Source organism: Sorex araneus, chromosome 7, assembly GCF_027595985.1.
Source record: "Sorex araneus isolate mSorAra2 chromosome 7, mSorAra2.pri, whole genome shotgun sequence".
NCBI lineage: Eukaryota > Metazoa > Chordata > Mammalia > Eulipotyphla > Soricidae > Sorex > Sorex araneus.
This window is the reverse complement of record NC_073308.1, coordinates 48,061,653-48,074,823: the sequence shown is the minus strand read 5'-3', so window position 1 is coordinate 48,074,823 and position 13,171 is coordinate 48,061,653. Positions and strand designations below refer to the sequence as shown.

Genomic DNA, 13,171 nt, shown 5'->3' with positions numbered 1-13,171 from the left:
AGCAGAGATCCTGGTGGTCGAAGACCTCTGGAGCCTAGCCACAGCCATGCTCAAGGCCCCTCTCCACAAGTTTTTAATATCTTATAGCCTACTTCTCCTCTGGGAGAACCCGGAAAACTACCGGGAGCTTCCTGCCCACATGGGAGAGCTTTGCAATGTCCCCATGGTGTATTGATATGCCAAAACCAGTAACAAGCTGGGTCTCATTCCCCTAACGCTGAAAGAGCCTCCAATGCAGCATCTTTGGGAAGGATGACTGGAGAGAGGCTTCTAGAATCTCAGGGCTAGGATGAATGGAGACTTTACTGAGACCACTTGAGAAATTGGACGATCAATGGGATGGTGATATATATGATGATATTTATTAAGAAAAATACTGAAAACAGTTTCAATTACGTGTAAGATAAGTTGTCTTTGAGTTGAAGTATAAGGAGGAGTCAAAATATTGTTTTCTTCTTCTAGGATATAAAACAATGTTGAGCAAGGCCCATAATTCAATTTCATCAGGATTCAGCTTGTCTCCACTATATATTTCTGATTAATTCCTTTTTGTTTGTTTTTGAACACTCCCAAAGGTTGTTAGGGATTATGTTACAGATCATGGGATGAACCAGCCCCAGCTGAGAGCATGTTAACATATAGTTTAGCCTAAGAGAACTCCTATATGCTGTCCTTAAGATCATGTTGGTAGAAAATAGACAGAATTGGGGCTGGAGCAATAGTATTGTGGGGAGGGGTTTGCCTTGTAGATGGCCGACCTGCACCCCATATGGTGCCCTGAGCACAGCTCTTGGGGTCTCAGCACCCAGCCTGAGACCCTGGCCAAATGCCCTGCCCTTAGAAGCAGGGGCAGGCTCTCTTCACAGGGGCCCAAGGCCCTGCGCCAGCACTCCGCCCAGAAAGGCGCCCTGGATGAGGAGATAATGGGATGAAACCTGACAGTCACCACTTGTCTGAGCTCACATACCCGGCCTTGAGAAGCGGGAAACATAAATCATTAGCTAACATCTGTAAAGGGCCCAGCAAAGTGTACATGACGAGCGTTGGTAACCAGGTGTTCATAATATCCAAGCCACCCTGAAATTTTGTGTAAATATCAGTCTGTGAGAGCTAATAAAATGAGATTCGCTTGACCTCCAACTCTCCCCCCTCTGCGTGGTTCTTTCTTGGTGGCAGTGGTGGGGTGACCAGGGTGCACATAGGGGCTGGGCAGAGGCTTATCCCTCTCCTACTCCCTGTCCTATGGGGAGTAAGTCCGACGGCTTTGGGGATCATACTCCAGTTTGCCGGGGTCTACTGGTCAGGTCACAGCCATTAGAAATTGTTGAGTGCAAAGCCAGGAGTGAATCCTGAGCATCACTGGGTGTGGTCCTCTCTCCCCACAAAAAAAAGAAACATAGTACATAGAATAACAGAAGTTAAAGGTGATTATGGTCAATAAACAGAAGAAAGTGATAAGCATAGGATTATCTTTTTCTGTAGTTCTTGTTGCTATGTAGCTGAACTGTGTCCTACACTGTTATGCGGAAATTAGAATTTGTAGAAACTTAGATATTTGGATGAAATTTTAAAGTAAATTGTGCAAGGTACAACCTGGATTCTTCTGGGTTATATGAAAGTGTGAGTAGAGAGAAATAGAAGCAACACAGAAGCAAGAGAGAGCCAGAATTGATTGTTTGAGGATAATCATCATATCTAGAGTGCCAAGTTTTCCCATTGGAGATTTGCTGTTAGAAAAATGTGCATTAAAGAGACTAAAATTGTTCTGCACACACTTTGTTAGTGTTGACTCTTGGGTGTCATTGTCCCAGACAAATTTCTGCTCCAGTAGAGAAAATTTCATTAGGTTTCAAAGCCTGAGAATAATTCTCTGTGTCTGAACAACATGCCCTTTGGATCCACAATGTTTATACATGACTATACATAATTCATAATTTATGCATTTATTTATAATGGTCAATAAGTTATTTTAATATATTTTGTTAAATAATATACAATAAAATGTATTTTAGTTATATTTATGTTCGATGAGAAATGGGATGACAGTGATACAGTGATATATTTATGTTACTAGATATCATCATCATTATCATCATCATCCCATTGATCGTCAATTTTCTTGAGTGGTCTCAGTAACATCTCCATTTGTCCTAGCCCTAAGATTTTAGAAGCTTCTCTTTAATCATCCTTCCTAACGGTGCTGCATTGGAGGCTCTTTCAGGGTCTGGGGAATGAGACCTAGCATTGTTACTGGTTTTGACATATGAATATGCCATGATAAGTTTGCCAGGCTCTCCCATGCAGGCAGGAAACTCTCGATAGCTTGCCAGATTCTCCAAGAGGGATAACTAGGCTGTAAAATGTCAGTCATTGATGGGATTACAGGGCGTGGGAGGGAGGGGGTAGTTTCTGGGTGTGACCACCTAGCTACTGGAAAATGGGGGATCTGGGAAGAGAGGCCCAGTCTCGATCCAAGCAGGCTTGGAGATCTCAGCCCTGGGTCCTGCACACCTGGGTTCTTCTGCCGGTTCCTTCATGCGTGAAGCTCATCCAAACATGTGGAGAGGGGCTTTGAGTATGGCTGTGGCTGAGTTCCGTAGGTCTTCAGCTTCCTTCGAGGGCTCTGCTCGGGGCAGGAAGGGAAACTCAATCCACCCCCTCCGAGGTGCCCTGGGGAAGACAACCGGGAGCTTGATTTCATAGTCTCTGGATGTTGGCCATTGATGGGATTACATAGTGCCAGAGGCAGTTTCTGGGTTCCTAGAAATACAATTATTTAAAATCAAATATAAAATTCTATATACATTATGATAAATTATTGGCACATGAAATTTATTTGTAAATTACAGCAATCATTTTTCACAACAAATATACTTGATATCTGAAATTTGAACCACTGGAATATTAATGTTTGCACTAACCATGGAACTGAATGCTGTTTTTCAGAACTACAAAAGGATAATTAATTCTACATGTCCATGTTTGTTTTTGGTCTAAGAAGATCTCAGCAAAGACCCTGGGTCTTTGTTACATCCTCATCAAAATCACCAACACTTTAAAGATGCTTTGCAATCATTAAATTAGAGCATATCTTAGAACTTATTTTATAGTAAAACAGATACCTAGTATTTGAGGGAAGTTACTGAAAAATGCTATGTGTTACATTGGGACCCCTGTTCCTGGGTCCATCAAATATTTTGAAGCCACAGTATTGCAGAAAATATTAATATTTTATCATTGTAATCCAATTTAAATTGGTCACAGTTATTAAGAACCAAAGGCACGCTTAAGTGGTTGCCCAAGTTAAGAAATTGGATAGGTCTGGTGGCCTCTTGAAAGGGTGGGAGCCAACTCCAGGTGCCACTCCCAGACTTTGTGTCAAATGGCAGCTAGATCTCTCCTCCTTTCATTTTGCAGGTGAGAAAAGCTTAAGTACTAAACAAAGGGACTTCCTAACACAGGCTAAGATTATTCCTTAAGGTCCTCAAATTTTGCACTAAGATCTGTATTTCTCCCACCATTCACTATGGCCAAGTCTCAGGAATTTCACTTCCTCTTACTAAAACCAGAGTTTTCCAGGTATTTTACAAGACAAATGGGAAAGTGAGGATGACCAGGGTGGACACAGCCCTGGAGGTCTGAAACAATGTGCCTGGTTTCAACAAAGAAAATGGCACTATTCTACCTGGGGAGATGGAATAATAATAATCAAGTCCCCAACACTCCATCCCCTGAAAAAAAAATCAGGTTTTAAAATTAATTTCAAATATCTGAATTTAGTAAACAGATACCAAAATTCAAAGTGAAGGGAGGAGCTATGAGTCAACGGGGTGGAAAGAACTCAGTGCTGGGCTCAATCCACTAGGGGGCGTTCCAGTGATTGTGCAGGATTTCAGCGCCAGGGCGGGTAGAGTCTGGTGGACAAGGAACACCTTGAAGTGGTAAGAGGTTAAGAGGTAAGAGGTTAAGAGGTGAAGGCGATTGATTGCTTTCAAGCTTCAAGAGGACAAGCACAGTCTAATTCTGGCATCTGACACTAATCACGGTTCCTTGAACACATCCAGGAGTGATCCCTGACCATAGCGTCAGGAGTAAGCCCTGAACACCACTGGATGTGACCCAAATATTTAAAAAGTAAACAAAATAAAAGTACAAATAAAAATGAAGAATACTAGCAGATACTCCTAGAGTAAATTTGATCATGTCTGTATGTTTATTTATTCCTATTTTACAGAGAAGAAAAACAAGTTAAAAAGATTAAAAGTAATTTATTAAACTAGTAATCATATTATTCATAGAATTGCATGAAAACAAACAAAAAAAATAGTGATCTTTATGTAAAATAGGCAGGGACCAACACAGATGGTGAGGTCTCTGGAGTTTGCAGACCACAGAGAGTGTGCGTGTTTTTAGATAACCAAGACTCACCCTTCTACAATTCTTTGATATTATCATTGCTATTTCTCATATTCATTGGTCCTTTCCCTTGAAAAATAAAAAAGTATTTACTTATTTATTTATTTTGGTTTTGCGGCTACACCTAGCAACACTCAGGGCCTACTCCTGTCTTTGCACTGAGGAACTACTCCTAGAAGTGTTTGAGGGAACATGATCAAATCTGGGTCAGCCACAAGCAAGGCAAATGCCCTACCTGCTGGACAATCTCTCCAGTCTCTAAGTATTTAAATATAGTCGACTTTATAGCATCTCTAGTTATATAGTAATTTGAGTTTATATAACTGAAAGTGCTCAGGTTCATTTTTTAAAATTATTTTTGTTTTGTATTTTTGGGTCATACCCAGTTGTGCTCAAGGTTTACTCTTGGCTCGCCCTCTCCTCCGGACTACCGGCCGAGTGGCCAGCAAAGGTCTGTGACACTCCCTCGACCCGCCCTTCCGGACCCAGCCTGCTCCGCGGCCCTGAGCACCCCTCGCTTCCCTCTCCTTCGGACTGCCGGCCTCCGTTTGACCACTGCCGGGTTGTGGGGAAGGGGCGTGGCCTAATCGTCAGGGGGCGTGGCCTAAGGAAAGTGGGCGTGGCCTCATTACCAGCGGCCAAAACTCAAGCTGCAGCAGATAGTTTCCTCAACATCCTATCCAGGACTAACATCCTAGCTATTCGAAAGCAGTAGGAGAATAAAACACAAGACTTCACATAAGAATTGAAGGAAACATCTCAGTAGGAGACCAGGTTCTATAAGTAAAAAGGCAACCACTATTAACTGAGCCTATCCACAATCCTTTTTCGCAACAAGAGGAAACAGGGATACTCATCTCCAAGGGCCCTCTTTCATACCACAACAACAACATGAAGAAACAGCGAAAATCCCCAGTGCAAGCAGAGGACGATCAAAGGAGTCCGGAAACCTCAATGGGCGCTTCCTACAAACTTGACCTCTCTGATAAAGAATTCAGAGTTGAAATCCTCAACATGTTCAATGAACTAAATGCAAAGATGGACAACTTCAAGGAGGACCTGGCATAAACAATGCAACAGACAGCCGACAAAATACGGGAAGAAATGAGAGTAGAAATAAAAAACCTTCAAAAAGAAATGAAGGATTCGGTACATGAAATCAAGGTTTACTCCTGGCTCTGTACTCGGGGATCACTCCTGCTGGACTGTGGAACCACAAGGGGTGACAAAGATTGAACTAAGTTCAGGCAGGGGGAGGCAAGTGCCTCACCCACTGTACTATCTCTTTGGTCCCTCAGGTTCATTCTTTTTGGTTTTTGTTCTGTTTTGTTTTGGGGCCAAACCCAGTGGTGCTCAGGGCTTTCTTCTGGCTCAGTGCTCAGTGCTCAGTGTTGGTGGGACTTGAGAGACTAGAGAGGGTGCTGAGATTCAAACCTGAGTCATATGCATGTGAAGCAAGTGTCCTAACCCCCTGTCCTATCTCTCTGGCCCCCTCAGATTCATTCTTAAAACAGAAACTTCCCCTCTCTCTGGCATTCAATTGGGAAAATTCCTGTAAAGAGAATATTATTGTGGTGATGATGATGTTGATGGTGAAGATGATGATGATGATGATGACAATGATGATGATGATGGCCATGACGACGACAACAACAGTGATGCCTTCTCAGAGGTGTTCAGTGGCCTCAGAACCTAAGAAATACCCAGTCAAGCAGGTCCATGTGATAGGCCCAGGGATCAGGTGTTTCTTGAATCCCAGAGTGCTGAGGTTACCAGGGCCACAGCCCGTGTTGCTCAGAGACACCAGAGCCGTACCGAATAGTTTAGGGGAACTGTGCTGTGCTGGAATTCAAATTCAGTCTCATGCATGGAACTTGGGCTTTAGCTGTATTGTGTGAACTACATCCTGGACCTGGACCCTAGAGATATTCTTTGCTGTACTCTCATACAAACATCAATTTCATCTATTGCCTTTAGTGTTTACCATCTTTTCAATGTAAAGAAAATATCAGAGATTACATTTACCTGCTGCTTTGCATTAAGTTTATAAAGAAATATGTAAATTAAATTTTTGTTAAAATTTTCTACTAGTATATTCTTTTATGGATAGCTTTCCATTGTAGAGTTGCAAAACTAAATGCATTCCTATATTATCCCTCTAAAAATGTGGGCTTATTGGGGCTGGAGCGACAGCACAGTGGGGAGGGCGTTTGCCTGGTATGCGGCCGACCCGGGTTCGATTCCCAGCATCCCATAGGGTCCCCTGAGCACCGCCAGGAGTGATTCCTGAGTGCAGAGCCAGGAGGAACCCCTGAGCATCGCCGGGTGTGACCCAAAAAGCAAAAATAAATAAATAAATAAATAAAATAAATGAAAATGTGGGCTTACAAAAACAATCTTATGGTTATTATAAGAATCATGACAAAAACTATTTCATGGTAGTTGAAATAAACAACAACTGCTTTATGCTTTCTGAAATCAGACCATCAAGAATTAAAATGTGACTGTGAAATATCACAGAACTAATAAAACTATAGAACATGGGACTAAGCAGCTTTTCACTGTCACTGTCACCCCGTTGCTCATCGATTTGTTCAAGCGGGCACCAGTAACGTCTCTCATTGAGAGACTTATTGTTACTGTTTTTGGCATATCCAATATGCCACGGGTAGCTTGCCAGGCTTTGCCGAGAGGGCTCGATACTCTCAGTAGCTTGCCGGGCTCTCCGAGAGGGGCGAAGGAATCGAACTCGGATCGGCCATGTGAAAGGCGAATGCCCAACTGCTGTGCTATCGCTGCAGCTTTTCAAAAATGTTGAATTTTCAAATATGAATGACAGCACACATACAGGTTGGAAAGAAGAGTGTTGCTCACAGTGGGGTTTTGCAGTGAAATAGGCAATCTTTTAAATGATCCATAAGTAAACTGAAACAACAAGGAAAGGAAATTGCTTTGATATTTTATGTGGGTCAAGGTAGGGTGAAAGTTTCCTTATAATTTTTTTTTTTCTGGTTTAGACTGGTGGTTTTCAAACACCAGTCCTTGGACCGGGACAGCCTGCAAATGTCGAAAGATTGAAAACCAATGGTGTACCATAACAGTTGTAACTGCCAGACCATGGACCAATATGCAGACAGTTTCAGTCTTCAGGTATAAAAAAAGTTTGAAGAATTCTGGTTTAGCCCTTCTACTTGCACATAAAGAGAAAACATCAGGACATCAATATGTGGAGCAGAGAGGAGAGAAAGATAGGGTAGATATTAAATTACTGGCATCAATCATATAATAAAAAAAGATTTCTTTAATAATATTCACCCTGCACATTTAAGTATTGAGTGGTTTATAATATTTCATTAATTGGGTGAAATGTGTTAAGGAAGTTTTTATATTTTAAGATGCTTTAATTAGCTATGGTAGGGAAAGTCCCATTGATGGCTAATGAGTTCAGTATAGTACATTTGAGATATCAAAAGTATTCTCAGTGACTATTAAGATTTTCTGGAACTCCAAAGGGGATAATAGGTGTATAGATGAGATGCGATATACTGGCTTTAGTATGTCTAGATATGTGTATATAGGATCAATATTTTGGATATCTATAAGGCCAAAGTTCTTCATGAGTTCTTTATCAGCAGGAAAACTTTTTGACAATATCACTGATCTGGAAATATAATTATGTCCTATTTATATGTTTATTGTCCTCAGTGTTAGACAACTACCTGTTGGTTGGCCAATTATCCTTTATTAATAAGGTCCTACTGGGGGAAAGCAAAACAATGTCCATTCAGTTCATCATAGAAGGCAATGGCAATGGCATCCTAATTTTATACAAATCCCCACAGATATTTACTATGGAGAATCCAAGAAACTCCTCAGATGTGGGATCATGGAGTGGGGTGAATCCACTTACTACCAAGGTTTATGAGAAAGGATCGAAAAGAAGGAAGACTCTTAAGCAATTAAATACAGCACTCTGACAATATTTTATATTGTCATTTCATGCACTGACTTTAAACCAAAATCTAAGTTAAGGGGAAATGGCAGTTGAATTTGCGCTTATTTTAACAACACATTTGTAATATTTTATCTCACATTTTAAGGTTGGGCTGGAGTGATAGCACAGCAGTAGGCGTTCGCCTTTCACGTGGCTGACCAGTGTTCAATTCCTCCGCCCCTCTCAGAGAGCCCGGCAAGCTACCGAGAGTATCTCGCCCACACGGCAGAGCCTGGCAAGCTACCCGTGGCATATTGGATATGCCAAAAGCAGTAACAATAAGTCTCTCAATGAGAGATGTTACTGGTGCCCGCTTAAACAAATCGATGAGTAACGGGATGACAGTGACAGTGACATTTTAAGGTTCATAACTGAATTTCAGAAAACAGAATAAATAGAAAATATGACATCAAGAGTATAACAGAATAAGTGATAGATTAATATGTTGAAAGTAAAATTTATCTAGATTAGGCTTGAACACTGAAAGATAATTTTCTCCAAAGAAATGTTTACCTTAAACCAGAAAGATTATTTTGTAGCTCAACACCATTCTTAAACTAGGAATTCATGACATGATGAACAATTGGTTTGTTTTTAGTAGAGCAGAGTATAAAACTCATATAATACTCATATAAAAGCATATAAAAGGCAAGGTTTTATATGCCCTACCTGTGAAATCTACAGCTTCATTTAGTCACATCTCCTACCTAAAATCCTACTGAACTTGCTATTTGCCATATGTTCTTGCTTTGAGTTAACTATCTACCCTCTTAAAACCAGAGACTTCAACTATTGCTCAAGTTTTAAGAAATACTTGTAGAAAGCACCAAAAGGATAATCAGTTGCTAGAATATAAACTTAATGGTACAACAGCTATTCTACAAATAAAAGACTCTTGTCTGTGAATAGAAAAATTCTTGTCTGTGAATATTTCGTAAAAGCTCAAAATGAGAAACCCCAAAACTGGCCTGTGTACACACACGCACACACACACACACATTTTAAAATTTTGTTGCAAAACAGGTTTCCCCCAAGCTGCCTAGACACGTTGTACACCGGGTCCCGGCAGACGTGGGGCAAAGGATGATGGGTGTCTGAGAAACACCCTCCGGGAACAGCTGACGGCTGTTCACTTTATTGCGAAATACACACACATCTTTTATAGAGGGTCTCAGCTTAGAAGAAGGTCCAATCACATAAAGTTTAGCATTACTGGCCTGTTACCTCTCCTGCTCTGCCTTGCCCTAGTCCAATCCCAATCAAGACTAGATGCTGCACTTAGGATAACCTGCTAAGCACATGTGACAGTTTCTGTCTCGGGACTAGGAGGTCAAGTGAGTCTCAAGGCCCGACACCTGGTGCTAACACCCTGTTCTTGCCAACTTTGCCCAGACAATCCGTCTTGTGTGGCTTTGCTTCAGGGCCACTTTGCAAGGTCCGGTCTTATCTGCTCCAGTGCCCGTCACCATGGTCCACAAAATATTCCCTAACAGGTTCAGGAGGTAAGCAGGCCTCTAGAGAGAAATACTTTTTGTATATGAAATCAATTGTATTACTCGCTAATATGTGTTGGTTAGAACACTATACTCTACATTTTATTAGTACTTTGGTTCCCATATTTTAAAGAAAGACATTCAAAATAATAACATTTTTCAAAAAGAAGTTTGTGTTTGATATATTTCCTTGCAAGCGAAGGCATGCCATCTGTAAAACCTATTTCATAAACGCAATATATAAAACTTATTCTAAAAGTCTGTCCATATAATGGATTCTTTGGTACTAACAAAAATTAGGATACAGATAACTGAATATAGGGCGGGAGCAGCAGTAGAGCAGGTAGGACATTTGACTTGCATGTGGCCCACCCAGGTTGGATCCCTGGCATCCCCGAGCACCCCCAGTAGTAATTCCTGAGTGCAGAGCCAGGCATAACCCCTGAGCATCACCTGATATGGCCCAAAACAAAACAAAAATATTTTAATAAAACCAAAAAGACCAGATAACTAAGTTGAAATGAAACTATCACTAAACCAGATACATAGGAACTGCACTTCATTTTAGGGGGAAAATTCAAACCCCACTCTTAGAAAAATAAGTGCATTTGTCATAGTATACTTTTTAATATTTCATTAAAGTGGGAAGTAAATTTTTATTTATTTACTTATTTGGCATTTGGGCCACACCCGGCCATGCTCAGGGTTCACTCTTGGCTTGCACTCAGAATTACTCCAGGTGGTGGTGGGGGAACAAACCCAGGTTGACTGTGTGCAAGGGAAGGCAAGTGTCCCATGGGCTATACTATTGGTGTGGCCCCCAGGGACTGAATTTTTGTAATTAAGATGTTTAGTATTAACCCTTCCCACGCATTCAGGAACTACCATACTATTACTGGTTACGTACAATTTTCTCATTTTGAAAAAAAACAAAGAGCAAAGGAGTATGTAAGTGGTTTTCTGAGGCATAATTAAGAAAAACTAGTAACAGCATTTTATTAGCAAGCTATAAATCAGAGAGGTGTAGAGTTTCTGCAGCTGACTTGTGTTTCCTGTTTCCAGTGATGCTACAAATCCCTCTGTGGATTAGAAGAATAGCACAGTAAGACCTTCATCATCGCAACAAATGATAACACAAAGAGTTCTTAAAGTCATGGCTATCTTTCTGAGCATTTTTAAAGGCAAAGGATTATGTGTATGAAGTAAAGGGCTAATAAAGGCAGATGCCTAAGTGTGGTACATAAAGGGAGTGCCAAGACTATGTTAGAATTACATTTATTTTAAAACTCATCTGGTCTGCCTATTGCGTGTACAAAAAAGCCAGATTAGACATTGGTGCAAGTTTAACCTGTCTATATATATATTTGTGGAAGTTAGCTTTTGGTGAAAACAAAAAATCAAATCTTTCCTTGTAAACAGAGAAACAGAAAATTTAAAGGTAGAGGCCAAAATAGGCAATAATTTTTTCTAATTATGTGATTTTTTTCCAATTAAACAGGTTGAAGCTACATAGTGTTAAAATACTTTACAGTCCCCAAACTTATTAGCCTATATAAAGTGCTGTTTACATGAAATTTCGATTAAAAACTATTGTCAAAGATCTATCATGTGTAGGAGTGAAAAAAATAGTTTTCTTCCCTAGTCAAAGATATCATTTAACTGTGAGCCTAAATAAAGCTCCATGTTATATATATTAACCTTCCAAAAGTACTGTATGAGTGATGACATTTTGTTGCTTTTGTGGTAAAAATATATATATATATATATATATATAGAGAGAGAGAGAGAGAGAGAGAAGTATTTAACCAGACACAAAAATATAAGTACCAATTAGGCATGTTCAGTCTTCTTCATCTCTAAAACTTATTTAATTATTGGCACTAGGAAATAACGCATAGAATAATTATTGTACAAAATAATAATGCATTTGGGTACGTGAATCACGAATCGTGGAAAGAAGTGGTGTATTCGAGAAAGACGATGGTTCATATAGGACAAACAATTACAGTGTGGAACAAATTTCTTCTACGAACTTTGCGATTTGGGTTTCGGTTGGTCGCTTACTGTGGATCCTGGACTTGATTCTTGGGGGCTCGCCTTCCCTGGGGATGTCTGCTCTACCCCTTGCCCCCCTCGCCCCCGCGCCGCCGCCGCCTGCTCCCCCTCCTCCCGCTGCTCCTCCTCCCGCTCGTCCTCGTTCAGGTCTTTGGAAATGAGCTCCCTCGCGAGCTTGATATTCAGCCCTTCGTTGTAGTGCAGCTTCCTTTTAATCTCAAACTGCCGCTTCTTCTCCCGTTCCTCGGGGGACAGGTCGTTGTCCTCGTCGCCGCTGCTCTCCAGCTCCTGGACTCGAAACTTGATCTCCGAGCCCTTGGCCGCGGCCAGTTTCTTGGCCAGCAGCGCCGGGGTGCCCGCGTCGCTGGCGTCCGAGTCGCTGGCCGCGTCCTCGGCCCGGCCCGCCCGGCGGTGGTCGGGGCTGCCCGGCTGGGGGACGTGCAGCAAACCGTAGTCGGGGTCGGCGGCCGGGAAGGGCGCCAGCACGGTCCTCGCCTCCAGGGCGGTCTTGCTCAGCTCTTCCGGGACGCCCCGGGGGTCGGGCTGCTCGGCCGCGCCCACCACCGTGGACGTCGTGGAGCTCTTGTTCTTCAGGATGCCCTTGATGGGCCGGTGCGAGGCCGTCGAGGCGGCCATGGCCCCCCCCAGCTCGGCTCAGCGTCGCGCCTGGATGCCGCGTCCAGGAAGGAACGGGCCGGGCGCCGGCGGAGCCTTGGCCAGGAGCCCGTCGGTGGCGGGGGCTAGCGCGGCGCCACTTGCCCTCGCGGAGAGGGGGACCGGCGTCGTGGTCACGACACAATGATCTTGGTGACCCCGATGGGCCGGAGCAGAACCCGCCGGCCGCGCGACTGACACCCACCGCGGTTTCTTCCCCTCCACCGCAGCCCCGCCGCCCCCCGCGCCCCCCACTGCCAGGGAAGCCGCCCTGATTCATTCTTTCTTTCTTTCTTTCTTTCTTTCTTTCTTTCTTTCTTTCTTTCTTTCTTTCTTTCTTTCTTTCTTTCTTTCTTTCTTTCTTTCTTTCTTTCTTTCTTTCTTTCTTTCTTTCTTTCTTTCTTTCTTTCTTTCTTTCTTTCTTTCTTTCTTTCTTCTCTTTCCCTTCCTTCCTTCCTTCCTTCCTTCCTTCCTTCCTTCTTTCTCTCTCTCTTTCTTTCTTTCTCTCTCTCTTTCATTCTCTCTCTCCCTCCCTCCCTCCCTCCCTTCCTTCCTTCCT

The 13,171-nt window shown here is 42.4% G+C and overlaps 1 protein-coding gene across 3 annotated transcripts; it reads right to left on the bottom strand.

The window, feature by feature from the left end:
• Positions 1-11,928: 11,928 nt before the first annotated feature.
• Positions 11,929-12,594, bottom strand: LOC101540683 (protein phosphatase inhibitor 2-like). Of its 3 annotated transcripts, XM_012935132.2 has the most exons (3): positions 12,364-12,594; positions 12,058-12,291; positions 11,929-12,000 (listed from the first exon to the last, which is right to left on the bottom strand). In XM_012935132.2, the coding sequence occupies exons 1-3, from the start codon at positions 12,592-12,594 to the stop codon at positions 11,929-11,931; spliced, it is 537 nt and encodes a 178-aa protein (XP_012790586.2). The 3 variants fall into 3 exon arrangements, with proteins under 3 accessions (XP_012790586.2, XP_004619191.2, XP_055000860.1); XM_004619134.2 differs by having other exon boundaries at positions 12,058-12,594; XM_055144885.1 differs by having other exon boundaries at positions 11,929-12,594.
• Between the last annotated feature and the right edge of the window lie 577 nt (positions 12,595-13,171).